Genomic DNA, 22,907 nt, shown 5'->3' with positions numbered 1-22,907 from the left:
TCTAATTATGCCGTGGCTCGTTATATTTTTATCTTTTGCCCGCAACACCCCGCCATCCTTACGGGAAAAACAGTTTAGCTCATAGCTGTGTGTAATTGTCTCAACTTTCTCAGGCTAACGCTACGAATTCTTCGCGTGGCGTTTACTGCTTATTGTTTATGCCAATTAACGTTCCCGTTTACGGGGCTGGATCTCGTTAACCAAGACGTTCACTGGTCCCTCGATGAAAACGACTTTGCAATTCTTTCCTTCGCTCGCCATTGTGCTCGACGTTCGCTGGGTTCGTTTAGACAGACTTCGGATAGATTATGCTACTGGTATTTTACTCGTTTTTTAATATCGTTATAGATCTTTCTTTTTTTTTTTGCTTTTCGTATATTAGTAAAAATACACGTACACGCGGATGATAAATTGTGGAAGAATAGAGGTATAGTAATATTGAAATATTCCACAAATATCCAGTGATACGTAGCTTTATTAAGAATATGTTTGTATGTAAATTATGTTTGTGAAACGTAAAGGCAGATTATACGGTGTAATGTAAATATGAATGTAGATACGTATACTTACATGGATATAAAAAGTAGATAGTTCTGATTCAACGAGAGTTACGGAGCGCTATTGTGATTATATAATTTGAATTAGCTGGAACAGCAATGATTAAAATTCCACTTTGCACTATAAATTTCATATAAATGAAATTATATAGAAAAGCATATCTTCAAATCGAATTAAACTACTTAAATTACGCGAGATCGATCAAAGCAACGATTGATTTAAGTACCATCGGACATTCCATCGCAGAATCTCGTTCTCCGTGTTATCTGTCGATAATTTAATGCTTCCTACCTCCCTCGACAGTTATATCACTTCTAACTGTGCAATAAAGACACACCGCTTATCACCGTTATTGCAATTTGTAGTCGAAACGAAACATTAAATCCATCCAGCTTACTAATCAAACGAATAACACATTCGTAATTGTTTTATTCCTACCGTTTATGTAAATGTATGTTAATTATATAATATTATATAACTGCGGATATTAATTAATACAAATAAAAATTCTACTCTAACGGAAACAAAGGAAATCTGCCTACCAGATTTTCCTTTAACAATCTGTCGTTCGCAGTTCGGTTCTTCGAGCTTATTAACTCGCACGATCTCTCTTTATTTAATCCGTTTATTTCATTCCATTGCTTATAGGAACACTTGGCTGAAAACCATTAATCTTATACGTACGAACGAAACATCTGTTACACATGATTATATTTATTTCAAACAATAACAACAACACCGATTTAATAATTATTCGTACACGCGACAGAAAACTTATCCGTACGATTTTCTCACGCGATAAAAAGTTCGGCAATCGCCGCGATTCAACACCGGTTACCTGCTGTAAACCTTTCCAATTAATTCCCTTAACTATCGTTTGATACAGTGGCTCGGCTGAAAATTCAATTACCCGGAATAATGAAGCCGACGTTGGAGAACCGCATTCCTCGTCTAGTTCGGTCAACAAACAAGCGACGATTAACATAATTAGCGGCCTATGATCGTACGATGATAGCAGTGGGCATATGACGTCGAAATGCTGAAGAGATTCGCGGAAGGGACGAACGACGAAGGAGGACGATGAATTCGCAAACGGCGGTTTTCTACCGCGTTCTAGAGGTCGTCGACCAACCGCACGTCCGGATAATCGTTCGTATAAATTTCTCGGGTGCCGCGATAGATTATGCGAACGCGACACGTACCCGCTTTCGACGCGATGTCTCTCTTATTGTTGAATCGAACGCTGGAATCTCCGACCACGTTGCGATTCAAAGTAGAATTTATTTTGGAGTGAGCTGGAAGATACTCTGAAGAGTTCGCAGATGTAGAGAATTTCGTTATTCACTATTTTATTACAATTATTTTATCGCACAGCTTTTTAATTTTATTCCATTATTTTCGCGATACACTGACGACCATAATTACAATACTAGCACATCGGCTGATATTTAGCGCAAACTGTGTATACCTTTCACTGCTTTTATCGTCTAGGTATTTTGTTACGAATTTGTTATTGCTTCATTCGTATTGTTCGTGTGTGTCTTTTAATGTAAAATACTAAATATTGTAAAATTTATTAGGGCTCTTAATGGATGCAACGAGTGGCTGTTGTAATATTTATAGCTGGCAATTATACGTATAGGATCGAGTTTGAAATTTTGAAATTCTTTCGACAAAATCCAGAAGATTATGGAATTTCACGTTTCATTATCTCTTCCACGTGTAGGTTCATTGAAATTCTTAATTCAGGAAACTCTTAATTTCCATATATGAAATGGTGAGAGAAGTTTGCTAGCGAACAATAGAATTTATAATTTCGCTTCAAGTTAAAATCGTCGAATGCGAAATTTTACTCTGTTGTTCGTCGAGTTTTAAAAAACCCGGTCATATTGATAAAACAGTGGTACGTGAAAAATCCTCGCCTAGTTAGGATCATCGAATTTCGAATTCTAGTACGTATTTCGATGATACACGGGATTATCGAGATTGGAATTCTCGATAAAGTGGGCGGGTTTGGAATTTTGTCGTCGATTTAGAGCGATCTAATTCGAAATTTTGCCGCCTACGTTGGTTAATCGAATCCAGAACTTTATCAACTACACGCAGTACTCTAATTCGAAACTTCAGCGATTCAATTTCATTTAAGAATTTTTTAACTTACAATTAGAAACAGCTAATATCCAACTATGAGCCAACTATGATTCGAACAATTAATTTAATTAGCCAACGGTACGAGAATATTCTGGAGGCGAAGAATACTTATCGTAATTAGTTCAACCGGGATAACTAGCTTCGAATAGTAACTGCAGGTGGAATCCAATTCCCTGCACAAAAGGCAGGAAGTGGCTGCTCGATGATTTGAGAATATTCTCGCGTGTCCACGACCCTTGTAAATTCTTATAAATAATTTTAATTCGCCCCCCTCTTCCTAATTTGCTGCCTTAGCAAAATAGAGATCTTTCTCTTTTTATTTTTTAACATTGGGCGATTAGGAATTGTCTCGTTGATTTCTTACAGATTATGCGCGAGTTCGACGAAACAAATGAAAGTTACCGAATATATGTAAAATTTAGTGTAATTTAGTGCCATCTTTGGAAAAAAGTATAATTAAAATTACTATTCATCGTTTTATCGTTTCATTTTATGATTTTCAACTCTTGAGAATTATGGTACTTTAAAGATGCAGGAAGATAGAATTTTTATTATTTTTTAAAATTTTGTAGAAAAGGAAATAGCGTCACAGAAACACTAAATGAGATTATGCAATATTTCTAACAGGAGATTCTCTATCTACGTAGAACTATTCACAAACCCCTAAATTTACATGTGAATACGTAAAAACACTTTGAAGATCGCTCTGCATTGATCATGCCATCGATGAAAACATTGAAGCAATAATTGCAAATAGTCCACAGCGTGTTGTATTGAAAATTGATGAAAAATTATGGATAGATGTTGGAAGATTATAAAAAAGTGTGTCGCGTATCTTCTGGAATAAACAGACAATTAAAATTTAGCATGTCCATACGTTTGCTAAACTCGATAGGAATTTTCGGGACGGGCTAGTATTTTTCTTGTTTTCTATTTTTATTTTTTCTGTTGGCGCGTCTTTCCGATCATTCTTCGTTGGAGTCCAATAATGCCGACACGTGCGATCGCTTTATACTAACCGATTAAAAATAGATACCACGCGAGGGCCATGGTGTATTCGTTGCATATAAATGCGTATCGCTGCAGGTCGCTAGCCGATTTCAAGGAAACGACTTCGTCTGACCTCCGTCGCCGCCGGCCATTATGTTCGAGGTCCGTCCAACTTTGCCGTTGATACCTCGTCGATTTGCCAGCCAAGCTCGATGCTTTTTCACCCAAGGATTTTATGCAATCAACCGATCTTCTTCGCTCTTTTGTTTCGATTTGCTTTAACGAATGAATTAATTAACGAATAAATTTGCATTTCTTGAATGATCTTCCGCAAACGCTTTGCAATTAAAAATTCGTTGGATCCTAGTGAAGAATGAGATTGCTTGGAAAACGAATGTTTTACAGGTAAAACGAACCGTCTCGTTTCCTTTGGAACGATAACACAAAGCATTAAAAGCTACGAATATACTTGGGATTCGTCCAATGACGAAACTACGAATATCATTAAATCGATGGTCAGAAATTTGTATACATTTGCTGTATATACTTCTATACTGTATATAATAAATAATTTTATATAACACGCACAGTTGGTCGTAAAAATATTCGACCATGGTTTTAACACGTTTTATCCACGATGATTAAACAAATGAAAAATAACGTTTAAAAGAAGCTTATCTTTGCTGAGACAAAGCAAACGGAATAAGGCAGCTTCTATAATACAACAACGAAATTATTCGAAAATTCAACAGAAAATATTCAAATAGCCAAATATATTTTCAATCAATGCACGTCGAAACAAATGACACGCTTCGTCCTTTCCATTCAAACCAAGTACAACCAAGTCCTGCCTTCGATGTTCAATCACGATTAAGCGAAATAATCCTCAAGAACCTGTCAATCCAATGATCAATTGGTTTATGACACGAATCGCGCAACGAGGCCAATAGACCAATCGTCCGGCACGACCCAAAAATTCGTTCATCAGTTATTCGACCATGGGCAAGGAGCCACTAAGCAGAGACATCCACTATTCTCGTTATATGGGATATTCTAATTGAAAGCAACGTGGGACAAGGACAAAGGAATAAACGGGCGAGGACGCGCTTGTAGGAAGGAAAGAAACGAAAGGAATGAAAGAAAGAGAGGGAAAAGCAATTTTAGCCGAAGAAGGTCGACACGGTGGACGGCACGAGGGACAGAGAGTCATAGCTCGTAATAGCTGCGCCATAAAATCATGAAAATAAATTATTGCGTAGATGATGGTGGACGTTAACTCTCGGTTCTTGTGACACCTCTGTGTCGCTGCATCGACCGTTCAGCCACTCCCGGTCGAGTGGCTGTCGTGCACACATCGTCCAGGAGAAAGTTTGCCGTTTATTGCTGCCTCATAAACGCATAAACGTGCCAAAAGCAAGAGGAAAAAAAAGTCGGTGCAACGTTCACGAGGGCAAACCGTCCGACCGAGCCTGAATCTGCGCCGCAAAAGGGTTGCGTGTCCAGGCAAGGGTTGAAGGGTCCTGTGTTTGGGTTGCCAGTTTATTGTCACCATCGAGTCGGCCCTTCCGCAGCTTTTTTCCCCGAAAATATCGTATTTCTTTGCTCTAGATCTTACCGTTTCGTGGGATTTCGAATTGACAATGGGAGACACTTCCGGTTCTTAAGGAAGGTAGGGTTACGCCGTTGTAATCGAGAAAGGGGAATCAGCAGGCACCAGCTTTGGCGAGTTTGTTGGATGGTTCTTCAAATCGTCGCAGTCGCCACGTGAGAGTTAGATTCGACGTTTTCAGCGCGTGAAATGTAAATTTATATAATCTCCTCGTCAGGATATTTTATGACCTCAATTTGAAATAATGTGGTTGAATTACGCCAATAAGTGAATGAATATGCATGCCAGACTATGTGGAACAAGGCAGAAATATTTCAAAACGTATGTACATACGTCAATTTGTAATTTGCACATATGAATGCCATATTCAAATGAAAGGTAGACACGTCTTATGGAAGAGTAAATAAAGTTTCGTATTTTTTCATAACTTTTTTAAATTACTCCTCTGTCATTACGTAACATTTTCCCGATGATTTTTATGTGATTATTACCACATTTACCATTTCGATATCTTATCTACGTTTAATTCATCGCTACGAGTATAAAATTCTACTTTATTCTCAATCATTCGATGTAAAAAGAAAAAAATCTGTGATGATCGTCTCGTGTTTAAACAATTACTGCAGTGTGCGATATTATAAACAGCCAGACAGTGACAAGACAATTATAATAACACATCTTTACGTTTTGCTCTCTAACAGTTGCTCTTGATAATTCCACGGTACTCTTACGCAATAATTTACCGGCTGATAATATCAATAAATTGCTTCAACAATAACGACGTAACAATTATAAATACATTTCTTACTAAACACCTTGCTAAAATCTATAAAACAGAATCGTCACGATCGGCCATTGATCCAATAAGAAGGAAGGAAGTCAAGTTCGAAGCATACACTGTTGAAACGCGTAGGTGTTCGTCATTGGACAGGTGGCAGAGGTAGATCGCGTGGGTGGTTGCACAATGCAGCGACCCGAGGGTTGATTCGAACGCGATAGATCACGAAAGGTGCAAACGACGCGATTAATCGGCGAACGTTATAGAAGAGTTTCGCTAACGAACAATCGCACAGACGTTAGCGAATTTTTCTGTTCTGTAGTTCTATCCAGAAAGGAAATGGCGCGTTGCACGACGCTGCACTGGCCGCCCGCGAATCATTTGATCAGCGGTAAACCGATCCGAGCGCAGCCGTAAAATTCCACGATCGCCGGTGGCCTAGTCACGAGGACGCTAAACGATAAGGCCAATGCTAGTGCGAAATCTGGAGATAGTTTCGTTACGAGCAAGGCAACGAAAACGGCGTAGCACGGCAGCAAGTTCATCGAACCTGTATCACGTTTTTTGCCTGTGAGCACGCACGTGCCTATCGTCCTTCGAATCGGAACTGGGCTCTCGCCTTGCCGCGTGTACACGCTGCCGAATTTTGTATCAGCTCCGAACAATCGATTCGAGTAGGTGACTAGGAAATCCCTGTCACCTCGTAGAGGAAACGGAGTTTCGTTTTTAAAGGATAGAATATTGAAACTAGTAACAGCCTAGTGGGAGTGAATTAATATTCACGATAAAGTTCAGGGCCGTCCTATACAATTGAATCGATATTATTAATGAAATTTGATGAGTCACCAAGTATAAATCGCTGATATTAATAAATGCCGTTGCATAATAGCGGCAAGCGCGGCAATAAAATCCAATGAAATTTCACGTATCGCGGGCTATCTGATTATACTACTCGTCGAAAGATTATAAGATTGTAAAGAAGAAAACTCTAATCTGTAACTCGTAACTTGTCGATTTACCGGTTCTTCGAAAGTTAGGGGAATGCGGATCCTCCAGTGTTTCGAGTATACGTAAATCCGTTTTAATGAATGAGATCCACAACGAAGAATTTCGAGTAACCGGATATTACATCAAGCGTGGTCCCAAAACCGACACTACCATATACACACGTTCGCTAGTCAGAACCATTATATCCAAAGAAGCTTTGTCCAAATACAGAAAGGCTATTAAACATAATGTGTCCGAAGAATAAGTTACCTGAGCACCGCTACCTTTCACCGTCGATCTCTAAAAGAGTATACTGACATCGATCAATTAAGAAGCGTCTCGACACAGAGGCATATAAACCCCGCAATGTGCCTAAATCGAAGATGGAACGAGCCTCTCGAGAACTATATAGTTAACATGTATGAGAAAAAGGGACATAGAAATCGAAGGATGAAACGGGACAAGGAGTCGCGTAGAGGATCGTAGTCTCCGCTGGAAACAAAGACAGAAAGAAGAGGTTCGGGCAAAGCAGAAGAGAGGCCGAGAGGAAGCCGGCAAGGTTAGAGAGAGACGAACGAAGAAGGCAGAAGGCGAAACGACAGAGGTGTACGGACTGTGGCTTGGTTGGCTCGAGCGAGAGGGCGCATGGCCTTGGCCGCTGCTGCGGGGTAATTCAGTCAAGGTTTCGGCCGATGAACTTCCTTCGATGGGAGGAAGGAGAGCCGGCCGGTAGAGGTCCGAGGCGAGTGGTGGGGCGAAGCTTCGGCCAATCGCGAGGACACGCGGCCCAGCGTGCGGCTACGCGATTGGTTGGGCCCGTGACGCCGGTGCCCGGGCCCGCAGCCGCCGCTTGTCAGTGACCTCCAGCATTGAAAATACGATGAACTCTCTCGGGGGGCTCTCTGTAAGAGCGCACCGGTGCGCTGTGTGTCCTCTACTACATACTAGGTAGCCAGGGCGTAGACATTGTAGATGGTCGAGGCAGCCTGGCAAGCAGGCAGCCACATCAATCCCTCCCCTCCACAAACCGGCGTCGCTCCGAGTAAGGGCTGCACGGCCCCCAGGTAACCAACACTCGGCAGCGCCGAACTCCAGCCAGACCAACGCGAACCTCCCTCGAGCGAACACTTACTTTCACTCTCTCTTCTCTCTGCCATCCCGATACGTGCGCTCTTTCGCTCACGGTTTCCTCCGGCTCTCTCCGCTCGTGGTTCCTTCCTCGCTCACGTCTGGTACACCACCCGGTCGTTCATTCCACTCTATCGGCAGTGTATAACACCGGCGAGGTGTTCGTCGGTCGCCACAGAACGCACCTGCCCCTCGTTCCGGTAGGTTCTCGGCAAACCAGAGTCAGTTTCCCTTAGTGTGATTCACTCCCCCGGCCAGTCGAGTTCCTTACGTTACTTGATCACGTGATCGACTTCTGTGCATTACACGATAAACAGACTTGGAGATAAAGAGAGAAGAAAGCAGACAGGAATTCGTTTCTTACGTAGATTTTTCGAGCAGCGCTTTTTTTTCTTGGTGATATCGAGGAGAAGTGAGTTAGTGATTATTAGTCAGTGATACCGAGGGAACATGTAGTGAACTGATGTCGGTCCTCGGCTCAGTGCAGTGCCGTGCCAAGTGGATGATACATCGAAAAATCTAAGATATTCTGGATTCGTTATTGTGATCGAACGATAGACAAACACCATGATCCTGACCCCGGATAGCAGCGCACAGGCTACGATGGCGACGTCACCGGCACCGGAATCGCCGATCTCGAGCATGTCGTCGCATGGCTCCCGCACGTCCAGTGTATCGCGCATGTCTTGCGTCTCTCAGGGCATGTCAAGCCCTTATCACGTGGCTCAGTTACCCCATCATCTCAGCCCAAACATGCCTACCATGGACTCTACCGTTTCGTCAGCAAAACCTGAGCCCGAATTGAACATAGGTACGACTCGGAACCACTAATTGAAGAAAAATTAAAAAAGAAAAAAAATGAAAAAATTGCTCAAGGATAAAATAAAAAGACACGTTTACGCATAATTCTATTACCAAACTCATCTTCCAATACTTTCTGTCGGGAACTAACGTCTGAATTTAATTAAAAAAAATTCGACAAATTAAATCTCGGTCAGGTTCAACTGCATCAATACGTATAAGGAGATCCAATTGCTTTGGATCTCGTGGAACTGAAAAACGATCGTGCGTCGTGACAGTCGAGTGAAAGCAGAAAGTTGTAACACGCCGATGCTGTAACCCACCGCGAGAGAGGAGAAAGTGTTCTTCTTTCTCTCCCACCTTTCTCCTCCCAGACGCGCGCTATCCGCCACGTGGAGAGCAACGTGAACCCGACACGTTACACGTCCACGTTATATACATATTGTGCTAGTGAAATCACAGTGCGTAATCTATATTTCTTTTTTTTCTGTTCTCTTGCAGAATTCGACGGGACCACGGTATTGTGTCGTGTCTGCGGGGACAAAGCGTCCGGTTTTCACTATGGGGTACACTCCTGCGAGGGATGCAAGGTGAGTGGAAATTCGAACTCGATACACAATACAAATCCGCGTATACTTCGCATATTTCGTTCGACGCTTTTCGATCCGGTTTCGTTTTCAAAAATATTTGCTTACTCGACTTGGCGTTCGAACTTCTCCGTTGGAACTCCTTTTTTTTCTTCCAACATTTCGTACAAAAATTATAAAATGATCTGAAAATCGTTTGAACGAATATCGCAACGAGTATCGCCGACATTTTTGATACTTTTTACTCGATCTCTTCAAGATTTCTGGAATAATGGATTTTTGAAATACATAAATACGAATTTAGCATTGATCCACGAGTACTGTGAAAAGTATCGACAATGTGGGGCCGTAACGCGATGTGACCAGGAAGTGAACGGAGTTTGAATGTGAATGTACGATGTGACCAAGGCTACGGAGAAGTTATCGACCCGGCGTTGCTCGACCTTGTGCACGCGGAAATCGCGAGACGTTCGAACTGGTCCTTGACGTTGCCTCCTCAACCGGGCAACCTTTCCTCATGGATGAAAAATCTTGCCAAGGTCTCTTTTCTTCCATCCATACGACGATCTCTATATCGAGAGTTCTGGTCAGAGAAATGACATTCGAAGTATTATTCGCGTTAATTCCTGATCAATTGCGATATTCTTTCTTGTATACAATGATTCATAGGGCATATAAGAAGACCATCCAAATTGATCGAAATTATTAAAAATATATATGTCATTTATATCTTCCAATTTTATTTTTCTATCGAGAAAGAATTTATAAATTTCTACGATACAGAAGATATATAAAAATATTTCGAATGTACGAGATAAATTTCTTGGAAAAGATTTAGCCTGACTTTTGAGAAAAAGCGGATAGAATAACACATTCGACGATCAGATTTTTTTGGAATACGAGAAAGGTCGGAGTTCGTACAATAGCTTCGCAGGCGGTTACGCAAAAGGAGCGGAAAATGTGGCGAAATTCTGTGTAGAACGATAACCTCCGCGTGAGAAGGGTCCGGGACAGGTAGACAGCCGTTTCTCTCCGCCTAAAGACAGTTTTCTGTTGGTGGTTTTCGTGTGGCCGAATTTTAGGGCAGGTACGTGCAACGCGAAGAATGCACATCCGTCCGTGCAACTTCCTGTCCAGCTTGTCTAGCTTTCTTCTATTCTTTCGATTCGAATCGACTCGTCCCTCTGTCGGCCATTTAAAATTGAAAAGAAAAAGAGGAGAGGAAAAGTCCCTTTTCTCGGTATCATTGGGAATTCTAGTGTAAAAAAGTTCGTCAAAAATATTTCGTAGTAAAATGATTCATCGTTGGAGAGAATATAGTCGTTTTAACGTGGCACTTCGAAAGAAGAATTCTTTCCTCGCGAAACCTCGAATCGAATGTAAATCGTTTCCCTCGAGACTGATAATTACGCCCCGCGAAGGCCAACGTCCTCGTGCTCGTCATTGTGCGACTTCAAGGAGGCACGTGGTGGGGGCAGCACAGGCCGCGAATTCGTTTTAGGAAGTGGCAGTACGCTACCCCCACTCTTGCTATTATATCCCCTCCACTTCGATTAGAGACGCGTGGTGAGGGATACTCCGCCAGGTGTTGTAAACCGGTGCGCCAGTGCTCGCAGATCTTCTTCGTCCGTCGACCTGATGATTTCGTTCTTGTATGACATCTGCTTAATTTATAAGTTGTCTTACCATGTATATAATATAAATTGAAACACTTAGTAGATGCATTCCAGATACATTCCAACTTTTCTAGTTTATCTTCGACAGTTATAATTGATGATTTCCAATAACAAAATTAATCTTCTCCAAACTAATCGATCAATCCTATGTAGATTCGATCAGTATTTGAAAAGATAGTTTAAAGCTTCTGGATTTATAATCTTCCCAAATAGTACGATGATGACTGAGTCAATCTGCTGAATCCTAGATAACCTCGTAAAGACACCCCAGAGTCGTTTGTTCGGTGTTCGGACAAAAAGAAAGAGAGAGTGACTTGGCAGGACCACCGAAAAGTCAAAGAGATGATGGCGGCCGACCACGAAGAAGAGAAAGTATCTCTTAACCCCTGCTGACTGCATTTTACCTCGACTAGATTCTCGAAATGGAACAAATCGAATCGACCATTCTTCTGGACAATATCTGATCAAGAATTAGACTCTCTTAGGGTCCCCTACCTTGATCTCACATCCCTGGTGAAGAGAACGATCTGAAGAGGTGAGCAGAGTCTCGGGCTGGGTTGACTGGGTCAGTAACTTATGGCCGTGGCGTAACACACAGGCAGTTTACGGCAAACGAGTCGACGTCGAGTGACCTAGCCGCTAGCGGTAGAGACCGTCTTATAGGTACTGGAACACGCAGCGAGGGATCAGCGGTGGAAAGGGAAGAGAACGCGGAAGAGTGTTGGATATCTTTAAGACTAGGTCGCTCGGTCGCACTGCTGTTGCACTATTTCGCCATACCGCTGGCCACAAGCTACTTTTCCTCAGCCCCTGAGTTTCTTGAGTTGTTCCAGTCTCGCAGTTTTACGAGGTCTTGCCGAAATCTAAATCTGCTTAAGGTTAGGATCAAAGTTTAGGGGATATTCGTATACATAGACCCCCATAAATCAAGCTTTTCTAGGGAAGATTGTAGGTAATATATTTTATGGTATAATTAGGATACACTTGGATAAAAAGATTTGGATAGTAGGCTAGGTCACTAGTGCCCCATGTTTTCGGGATGGAAAAAGTGACGCGAAGATGGCGCCCGGCGTGTGGCTCGCACTGGCCCAGATATCTCGCCCAGGCCGTTGCCCCCCACGACACTTTTCGTGTACGCGTCACTGACCTGGGCTCAGTTTTACAGCACGAGAGATTCGCGGCGCCGCAATCAGCGCGCGCGATAAAACCGCGATAAAAGTCACGGCATTCCGGCGAAGCGGGTAACCGGCTTGATTCACGAAACGTTCATCCGAATCTAATCAACCCACCCCCTAGATTGCTATGTCATTCTATACTTATCCCTCTAATCTTATTCCCCTATACAGATATGTCTATCTACTTCACCCATCAACCCCTTTTAACCCTTTCCTGCACCAACCAAACCTAACTTTCCCATCTTTAACTCGAGCATTTCCAAATTCATCAAGGAAATTGTTTTTCTGACTCCAACCATACTCGCATATCAGAGTTGTTATACTTCACTTCAACCGTTCTTCTCCAAAAGCCACGTGCAGGATATCGAAAGATAGAGGCAAAAGCCTCTCTGAAAAGCGAGACAATTCTCTGTAGGGGAGGGAGTGCGAGATTTCTCGTTTTTATTTTTGCGTCGACGTTCCTCTTTAAATGTGACTGGCGCGGGCGGCGGGGCAATCAACGGTGGAGGTGCGCGTCGACTCTTTTTCCGGAGGGTTGAAACCAGGCGACCGGTGCATTAACCCTCCGGTCGTCGACCCCCGAGCCAGTTACGTCACACGCTTGTTCCCTCCTCCCCCCTCCGTCCCAATGCCCCCTTCCATCTTCATCGTTTCCCCTCCAGATCCCTCCCAAACCCCCCACTACTCCTCTCGCTCTCCTGCGTCTGCTGCACCTCCTCTCCTCCTTTTCCCTCCTTCTCAAACCACCTCCACCACCTCCTCGTCCATCCTCCTCTTTCTTCACCTCCCTCTCGGCTAACCGTCATTTTTGATGTCGTAACGAGTCGTGATCTCATTTTCATTTGATTGCGCGGGTATTTCGGTGCTCGGTTGGGGTTACTGACCCCGGTGCATCTACTTTAGAATCGGGTCAGCCGCTTATTATCGTGGTAGGTGTTCGCTCGACTCGGTATCTCCGGCCGGCCGAAGCGGCAGCGCGTTTCAAGATAACGCTGCCCCGCCGCGCGGAATCGGACGTCACGCTCCTCTACGCCCGATAAAGCCACCCCGTGAAACACGACACCCCACGCTATACAGCCGTTTCGCCGGGGCATGTTTCTTCGCGGCTAATCGGCCGGTGATTTTTTGGGGTGCACTGCACTCCAGTGACACAGTTGTTGGGGATGTGGATGAGGAATTGGGGATCAAATGTAGGCTAATCTTTCTCTTGCGTTTCGTTCCTTTTTCTCAAATTTCGTTTGGATGATGTAGGGATTTAATTTGTTAAGATAGATGCGATTGGTTAATCGGAAAAATTTTGTAGAATCGTGTGACAATTGTAAAGAAATTTCATTTGATGCAGACGTGTTTTATGTTTTGAATGATTATTATTATTTCGTACAATTATGTTGTGACAACTCTAAAGAGCAATAGAATATTTTTAATTTTTGCGTTATACTTCAGTAAAATTCCTATTTCAATTTCTAATTAAGAAGTAAAGAAAGTCGAGTTCATTTTCGAATAACCGATGTAGGTAGATTGGATTGTTGATTTCTGAAATTGCAAGTGCTCTTATTTATTCGATACAGCGTTGGTTTAGTTAGCGATCTGTGACAAAATCTCGAGCGTCGTGGAAACGGAAAATAGTTCGAGTGGTGACCTCGGCGATCGACTTCCTTGGTATCGATGCCCGGGGAATAGAGCAGCGAACTGTTCGAGGTCAAACGAGAGTATAAAAGCTGGTCGGCCAACGGCACCATTTCTTTTCGACGCTTCTACTGAATTTACCAGATTCTCGATTCTTCCTTATCTGGCATCTCTTTTAGAATATCCGATACCACAATTGTAACATATATTTTTCCCCCTTGATACAAATCGCTTTCAGCTACATATATAAAAATGTCCATAATATTAAAATATATCGTCCTAAAATTACGATCGCACAAACAATAAAGTTTAATTACGATCAGAAAGATAAATCAATTAATAGATTCTATCTTATGCTTTCCAACCCCTTTACCAGCAACTCTTACGAAAACCTAGTACTTTATCTTATTTATTATTAAATATCCGACCTAAAAACGGCATGGAAAACCTGACAATGAATCACCTAAAGAAAAATTCATCTCAAAAAGCGTTTCCCAACCAGCTTCCTATCAAAACTTGCTCCCTCTTCTCAATTTTCCATACCAAGTACCTCTGGCGCATTCACCCGCTCGTGGACGACCAGCATCATCTCTGACCTCGGTGATCGGTACCACGGAGCGATCAAGCATATCGGTGTCCGGGCAGTCGCGAACGAGCAAGCGAGCTGCGAATTCTTGGGGTCGTAGGTGCGCATCGATGCGAGCGCGCGTGAGCGGTTAATGCCCCCGAGCAGAGCAGAGAGTGTCGCGCCGTTTCGAGCGAGAGCGCATGCGCCCGCACGGGCGCGCGCATTATGTACGTCACCGTTACTCCGTTTCGTGTCCTGTCCTCTCTCCCTTCCCCCACCAATTCTCCTTCTAACCCACGGTATCACTCGTTGTACGTACCTCTATCTCGCTCTTTGTCTTTTCCTCTTTCTTTGTCGTATCTCTCCTCTCCTCTCTTACTCTCTCTCCCCCTCCCTCTCTTTTTCCCTCTGTGTTTCCCTGTTCTTCGTTTCCCGTCTTCGTTGGCCCCCTGGCCGCAGTTCGCCCGTGGGAGCAGATACACTCACCTTCCCCTACCAGGACACCCCCTCTCCCACCCAAAGGAACGTTCCACCCCCCACCACGGAGGTACGGTCGCGCGCTCCGGTCGTTGGCCCCGCGACCACGTCGTGTGTATATCCCACACTCTCCTTACCTACATCTGTATAGACTCGCATCTCGATGTATGCACGCGTGCATCCATGCATATGTACGTCGGCCAGCCAGCCGAGCCGCGAACTCGCTCCTTTCGCGGAAAATAAAAGCGAACACAACCGGTGAACGTGACGCGGGACACTCGAGGTCTTTCGACAGGGTTAACGCCTCGCGTGCGAATTCTTTCGGGAGGGTGGATGCACTTTTTTTCGGAGAGTAGAGTAATCGTGGAAGTGGGATTTCTGGAGATGCCGGGATCCGTTGAGCAACGAGAAACTTTCTCGAGCGAAAGTTTCGGCGATTAGGGTGGGCCACTTTTTGGAATTCTGTTGGCTAGCTGTGTCAACGTAGGGGTTAGCTACTATTGCGAGATTTGGAAAGTGTAAATCTGTGTCAGAGAGTTGTATGTAGGGTCTTAATCAAGGGATGAAAGTTTGTTCGTACTTTTCGAAAAATTTCTCTGATTTTTCTTTGTAATCAACCGTCAAAATAACATTTACTAACTTTCTATATGTTATAATTTCGATATATGTGTTTAATATGTAAAGACAGGACGGGTTTACGTTATAGCACAATGCAACGTGATTTTATTTGTACAAATCGTTTCTTTTCGTAAATCTTAACGAGCTCGAACGAATATTGAAATAAATCCGCTAAAATTAGCTAGATTTAGTTCAACGTTGTATCTACTCTAGATATTCCGCAGGATTAAGTTTTCGTCGATTGCAGGGTAAGATCACGACGCGACGTGGCGATCTGTTTGCATTTTCCGTGGCTGTGACACAATGGTGGCGCGTGCGCCAACTCACGTAAGTCGGAGCACGACACGCAAAGGTAGTCGCCCTCTGACCCGTCAGGGGGAATGCACAGAGTTTGAGAGATCGATGCACCGCATTCTCCCACAATCCCACCCCTCAATGCTGGTTCCACCTCTGCCGGATTCCCGCCAAGCAAAGGGGTTCAGCAGGGGTTGCTGGCCTCGTCCGGGCATCCGCGATACCAGCTCGCGCCCGATAACAGCTTCCGGTCGTCCCTTCCTAATCTCCTAAACTCCTGTGAAATTTCCTTCGACCAGCCTCCAGTTTCTAAAAAAATTACCAAACAGAGTCGTTTATGTCGGCAACATTTCTTAATATTGATTAGTCTTTTACTCTTTTTCTAACGATCGTCGATTTCTACGTTGATTGTGACACTTAAATGTTTGAAGAAGATCTTCGTAGTAGGTTTAATATAGACTCTTTCAATTATCATATGCGCCAATTTAAATTAGAACTTGGGGATAAAGAATATCAAACTAGATCAAAATATCTCATCGCTTGGATATTAATCGATTTTTAATTCGCCAGAAAAAATCCTTGATAAATCGTAACAAAACTACGATACACTATCATGCTCATTACTTTATCTAATCTCCCTTAACCTAACTTACAGAAAATTCCTCTTATCCCCAAACCAAAAACATCTTCATCAACCTTTACTGTTCTAAGTCAAAAAAGCCTGATACAAAACCAATTCTATTAATATCTGTCACCATGTACGTGCCCCCTAAACTAAAAAAGCCCCATGACAAACCGATTCTATTAATACCTATGCAAGTAGACATTTAATCGTCGTGTAATCCCGAGGCAACGAATTCGTGACCTGGTAAAGCGCGGAGCCGCGTTTCGTAGAAAACAAACGCGAGGCAGGGTTCATTGGCCCGGGTTGTCGAAGGCAGAGAGAGGATTTCAAACGGAAAGCTGGCCGGGACAACGTCGTCGATCGACGGCAGGGAAGCTTAACATTGGCAACGCTGACAGTTCATTGACTTGCATCGAACGCGTGCACCGATTGACAGGCCGGGCGCGGAGGTGCAACGGTACATCGTTCTCTCGTTGTCTCTCTCTCTTTGGTCCGTGCACGAAGTTGAGGTAGGCGAGGTCGCGTGTCTGACGTCACGAGAGAGTCACTTGACGACCAACAGTGTGTCGCCAATTCCGTACGCATACGTGCAATGCACACGAGCCCGCGCGCCTGCGCCTCTGACAGTACAGCGAAGGCCCGAAGATACGACGACGACACACGACGACGCCGTCGACGCCGCCGCCGACGACGACGACGTTCCACGCGTCGTTCGTTACGTAACTGCCCCGCGAGGTCGTTGACCGATACGCGGCCGGGAACTTCCTCCGCCCTGACCTACCTCTTTTCTCATTCTCAATTAGCGGCTGCTGCATGAAAAACCGACCCAACTGAACAATCTCCGACCGCTTCTTTCTCATCCATCGTATCGTGCCATTTTATTCTTCGTATTATACGTTCGTTTTATTATCGTTTGTTTACGTTCACTCGGCAAGACTCGTTGAAATAAAAAGATACAGTTTATGGAGATTCTATGTTGGTTTTAAGTTCAAACAAACGGAGCAGAGATGGATCGATGAAGCTGGGGTTATTCACCCTTTCCGGTGCAAAGGAATCATCGTATGCCGGTCGAAAAAGCGAACGAACCCCCGAAAAAGGGCGCATAGTTAGGGTTGACCGTGTGTGTGTGTATATCAAAAAAGGAGGGGTTCCCGCGTTTATTCGTCGACATTCTTCTCTCGAGGAGAGTATCAGGGATACACGGGAGGGTAGAAACAGTTTTCGAGAGGGTGGTTCCTTGCAGAACGCAGCGAGGTGACGGTATGGTGGTGGAGGAGGAGGAGGAGGAGGAGAAGGAGGAGGAGGGAAGGAACCCGTTAGTAGAGCGTTCGAAGCGCGCGCGAGCCTCTATGGTCGCATTCGACCGACAAGGAGCGCGATATATATCGAGGGTTTGCCAGCACGCGCGAACGGGACAGGGAACAGAGACAAAACGGGACAGAGACGTACAGATCGGGAGAAAGAGCGAGAAGGAGAAAGAGGGAGTGGAAATACGAGTGAGAAAGAGAGAGAGCGACGAGGCGAGGTAGAGTGCGCGCAAGGGGGACTCTCACTTTCACGCGGTGAACTGCGGGTGAACGTCCGGGAATTGGGTCAGAGTGTCCCCCACCTCGACGAGCCAGAGGCAATGTGCCGAGGCTCTATGCTCTCTGTGCTAGAAAGAGCCAGTCCACAGCCAAGCTTCGATACAAACGGTCGCTTCTTTTTCCCCCGCCGAAAACTCGCGTTCTGAGTCTCGCATGATATCATACAGGCGAACAGTTACGCTTGATTCGCTGGTGAGTTTGGTGGTTCGAGACGCGTGCATCGTTTTTCACGTCGTTTCATCAACGACGTTTCAGTGAATCGTTCGAACAGGACTGTGACACGCGAGATACAGCAAAGTTTCTTGGACTTGTCCGCTTTACTCGCGAGTTCTCTTTGATCGTTCCACAATTGCTAATCACGTTGATACATACTGTGAATAATAATATAAGAGAAGGAGAAAGAGAGATCAGTGCGCGTGCTGAAAGACACGCGATCATTCTTGAGGGAAGAAACGTGTGAAATAGAGAATACAAATCTGTCTGGGTGAATTAATGGGGTGCTTGTGCGAATGTGACGTGGCCACCCCGCGTACGGGGACCAATTGCTCGTCGGGGTCCTCCTCGGACAGTGACGGCCAAACTGACGAGGGTTTCGTTGGTGATTCGCAGGGATTCTTCCGGCGCAGCATTCAGCAGAAGATCCAGTACCGACCCTGTACGAAGAATCAACAGTGCAGCATCCTGCGTATCAACAGGAACCGCTGCCAGTATTGCCGTCTCAAAAAGTGTATCGCTGTCGGGATGAGTCGTGATGGTGAGTATATTTTTCTATATCTACAATGTTACGCGCAATTTCCCTATCTCTAGCGAATAATTGCTCCAGAAGTTTCGTCATATCGTGGAATAATTAACATTAACAACGTCACCGTAGTAAACTTGCGAAAAGATAAACTTAATGGAGAAACAAAACGTATCACCGTACCAGAAGCACCAGATATCTCTTCTCGATAAACGAACTCGTGATCGCGTAACACGCACGTTTGTCCCAAAAAAAGTAGTTTCTAAAATCTAGAGTGGCGGGTCGTTGACCGTTTGCGTAACGCCGCTCCCCGCGACACAGCGCGAGTGTCGCAATGGGCGAAAGTGGCCAGTTCGCCGTTTGAGAAAGCAGTTGCAATTATATACTCCCCTCGAGGCCCCTCTCGCTCACGAGTTTGCTTTCTTTTCGAAACATCAGGACCCGATTCAGCCCGATGACCTCTTTTTCCCGCCGCGAAACTGCTCGCGAGTAGATTCGACCGACAACGGCCAGACCTACCCGAGGTCAACGACCCGGGAGCATCGGCAGCCCGCCACGGACGCATCCACTGCCGTCTGATCTATAAACGTCCGTATCTCCTTCGGGAATCGGTCTCGACCAAAAATAACAAACAAGATTCTCGAACATTCTCTTCGTACTTCATATACGTAGAATCATATTCGCGCTTCTGATAAGTTACTCTCAATCGTCATCTAACGTTAACAATCTTCCGTTAAGAATCGTCTGAATGATAACGATCGAGCTGATTAAACGTCGAGTACATAGTTTATTCAGACAAAGGGAGTCAAAGTTTGAAAAGCGAGTCTCCCGCTGATAGCAGCATGGATCGTGCCGCGGGGTCAATAGTCGGGCATTGCTCGCCTTGCATGCGACTCCGCGTCTATAGAAAGAGTACCGCTACTCGCCGCTACGTACCCGGTGACCCTTCCACCTCCTTCCACGTTGCCCCCACTACTTCACCAGTCGCGTACACTATCACGATCATCTCCCGCTTCCCCCTACTGCGGTTTACTCGATCTCCTTGTCGAAGTTTCCCCTACCACGAGTCTCGCAACGACAACGCGCCGTCGCGTGGCGCTACGCTCCATGCGGAGACCTCGCGAACTTCGTCCCCTTCGCGATCGCCTTACCCCCACCACGGCTGCGCGCCATTCCCTCCTCCCCACTTCCCCTATCGCGGTCGAGCCACCTGGCGTTCGAGCGCATGCTCGTCCGAGACAGTCCCGCCAAACAGATATGACTCGACTCGGCCGCCTGGCAATTTGCGTCTGGAGGCTCGGCGAGGAACCTGCTCCTGTGCTTGCGCTCGATTTTGTCGTCGCTCGACAGTGATACAGTTCCTGGAATTTTGCGTTAATCGACGCGGTCAGGAGTTAATCATATTCGACGTACATGATACACTCTAGATAGCGATCGACGTCAATGACAGAGGGGAAAAAAATACAGTTAGACGTTCGCGAATGATCTCCGGGTAGAATACCGTCATGATATTAGAGCCGGTGTCTGCAGCTGTCTAGCGGTGGAATTTGTACGTGACTTAAGGGGCCACGCGTTATGAATCGTGATCGTGATATGACCTCGTAGTCACCGGAACAGATTACAAGCACGTTAACTACCTCTTTCGATCGAATGAATTTAAGACACGCAGACGTAAACAGATCGATCGGTAAACAGATAAAGAGAAATCAAATTCCAAGAGATATTGCCATAGGAAGTTAATTTTGTCGAATCGAAAGGACGTGACATCCGATGATAGCGGGAGAGACATCGATCGTCCGTGAACAGATAAGTCCAACGACGGCAGCTGGTGACAGGGCAAATAGCCAGCGAGCCAAGGGGTTGCCCAAGGTCGTCGAGGGTAGCTTACCCCCAGCAAAGGAACTTCGCATCTGCGCACATGAGAGAGAGTGTCTCACTGCTTTCTCTCTCTCTCTTTCTCTCTCTCCCTCTCTATCTCTATCTCTCTATCTCTCTCTCACTCTGTCTCTAATAGAATCCGCTCTTTGTCGCGCATTCACACACCAACACAAAGAGAGAAGGAAGAAAGAAGCATACACCTAGAGCGGTGTGTGTGGACGTGTATACAGGCGCACACATACGTGTATATACATAGTCACGTACACCCTCTCTTTTAGTGTGCTTGCTGGCCGCTACGCTCACCGTGTACATTCGCTCGCTATATAGTATATATAGGTCGGCGGTACGCCTCGTGCGGCTGTCGCTGAAACCAAGTTCAAGGCCAAAGGCTCGGCAAAGGCCACAATCGTGGCCGGTGGTGGGAGTCGTTGATGGCTGAATAAGTGGAGGGGCTGTTGAACGCAACCCGCGGAACATCACTCAGTCGGCTGTGATGCTGTCTCGCGTTTGCACGCGTCGTACTGTCGCGCTCCTTTCTTGAACTCTTTGCCCGCCCGTGTGCGAACCAGACAGCCGTGTGTCTGGCGGCGCGCCGTCCACGCCGCGCCACATAACACGATCCTCGTCGGAGTGACTCGCGGCAGCCACGATAGTTAGCCGATAGTCAGCCATCGAACGGATTACAATCCATTCCAAATAAATATACGAAGAATATAAAAGCGTCAGAAAGGGTAGAAAAGAAGAGGAAAACATTCGTAATTGTATAAAAAAAAGTCGCGTGTATGCTGTGCCGAACGAATTCAGCGCGAACGTCGACCCATAGTGATCGTGCCGATGGGAGATTAATTTTGGTGCGCGGTGCAGTTCGCTCCAAAGCTACACGCCGCAGACGCGATTAAGGGATCGAGCATTCCACTCGATCGTTTTTCCTCGACCGTCATGGGAGACGAGTTACCTATACTGAAAGGAATCCTCAACGGAGTTGTCAACTATCACAATGCACGTAGGTGTTCTAGAAGAGACGTTTTTTTTTTTTTTTAACAAAAGAGTGTTATCGAAATATCGTTGTTTCCCTTTCACGACCCTCCACCCGTCGACCCGTTCTCGTGACTTTCTAACGGAGGAAGGATTCGTAGCGCAAGGCCAAGGCAACCGCCACTTTCGTTTCTCGCGCGCGAGAAAGTCGTGCGCTTTCCCCTCTCGATTCTTTTTTTTTTTTTTTCTATACCTAGTGCAGATCGTGTGTACGCATTAGGACATTTATCCACCTGTCTGAAATATAATATGCGAAACATGTGCTAGCCTTAACTATATATCTGGTGCGGTGATACGTAATACAAAAATAAAAAAAAAAAGAAAAAATGTAAAAATATACAGAAGCACATAAAATAAATCAAAGGTTATTTTATGAACCAGTGGTGCTTCCCTTGACGTTGAACGAGTATTAATAAGAAAACGCGAGGGTGTTTCATGAAATGAGACGCGTACCAGTTTTCCTCGTAATTGCGCGCGTGTCAGAAGCGCTCGAAGGCCGCGGGACGCAGCCCGACACGCCGTGTCCGTTGCATGATTCATTCATTGATCGCATTAACTATTCATCGACGTGTCCTTCCTTCTGCTTACCACTGACCAAACCGAACCGTCTCGTTCGTCTCGTTGATTCTCGTCGGTGTCTAATCGTTGGCCATTCGTGTTGTTTCTGGTTATAGCGGTGCGATTCGGCCGTGTGCCCAAGCGCGAGAAGGCCAGGATTCTGGCTGCTATGCAGCAAAGCTCCCACAGCCGTTCTCAAGAGAAGGCAGTAGCGGCCGAGCTAGAGGACGAGCAACGTCTCCTGGCCACCGTTGTGCAAGCTCACCTCGACACATGCGACTTTACCAGGGACAAGGTAGCTCCGATCCTGGTCAGAGCTCGAGAGACGCCTAACTATACCGCGTGTCCACCGACCTTGGTGAGTATATATACGTTGTTCCCTCGTAAACCCGTTTTCTGACATTTATTTCACTCTTGCTCTCTTGCTTTTTGTACTTTTTTTATTATCGTTTTTTTTTCTTTT

At 45.1% G+C, this 22,907-nt stretch overlaps 1 protein-coding gene across 5 annotated transcripts in view; it reads left to right on the top strand.

The window, feature by feature from the left end:
- Positions 1-22,907, top strand: part of LOC126917888 (nuclear hormone receptor E75-like) — a 213,243-nt gene that overhangs the window by 185,415 nt on the left and 4,921 nt on the right. For 3 of the 5 annotated variants that reach the window (XM_050725290.1, XM_050725287.1, XM_050725288.1), the window contains exons 2-4: positions 9,504-9,592; positions 18,844-18,988; positions 22,561-22,802. In XM_050725290.1, coding sequence (XP_050581247.1) covers positions 9,504-9,592; positions 18,844-18,988; positions 22,561-22,802 — 476 coding nt within the window. Of the gene's footprint in view, positions 1-8,022; positions 9,013-9,503; positions 9,593-18,843; positions 18,989-21,115; positions 21,855-22,560; positions 22,803-22,907 lie in introns of those variants that run through there. The other 2 variants (XM_050725286.1, XM_050725289.1) reach the window with 2 other exon arrangements.

This window comes from Bombus affinis, chromosome 6 (assembly GCF_024516045.1).
Source record: "Bombus affinis isolate iyBomAffi1 chromosome 6, iyBomAffi1.2, whole genome shotgun sequence".
NCBI classification, from domain to species: Eukaryota; Metazoa; Arthropoda; class Insecta; order Hymenoptera; family Apidae; genus Bombus; species Bombus affinis.
The sequence above is the reverse complement of the archived record's forward strand: the minus strand, read 5'-3'. Positions and strand labels throughout refer to the sequence as shown.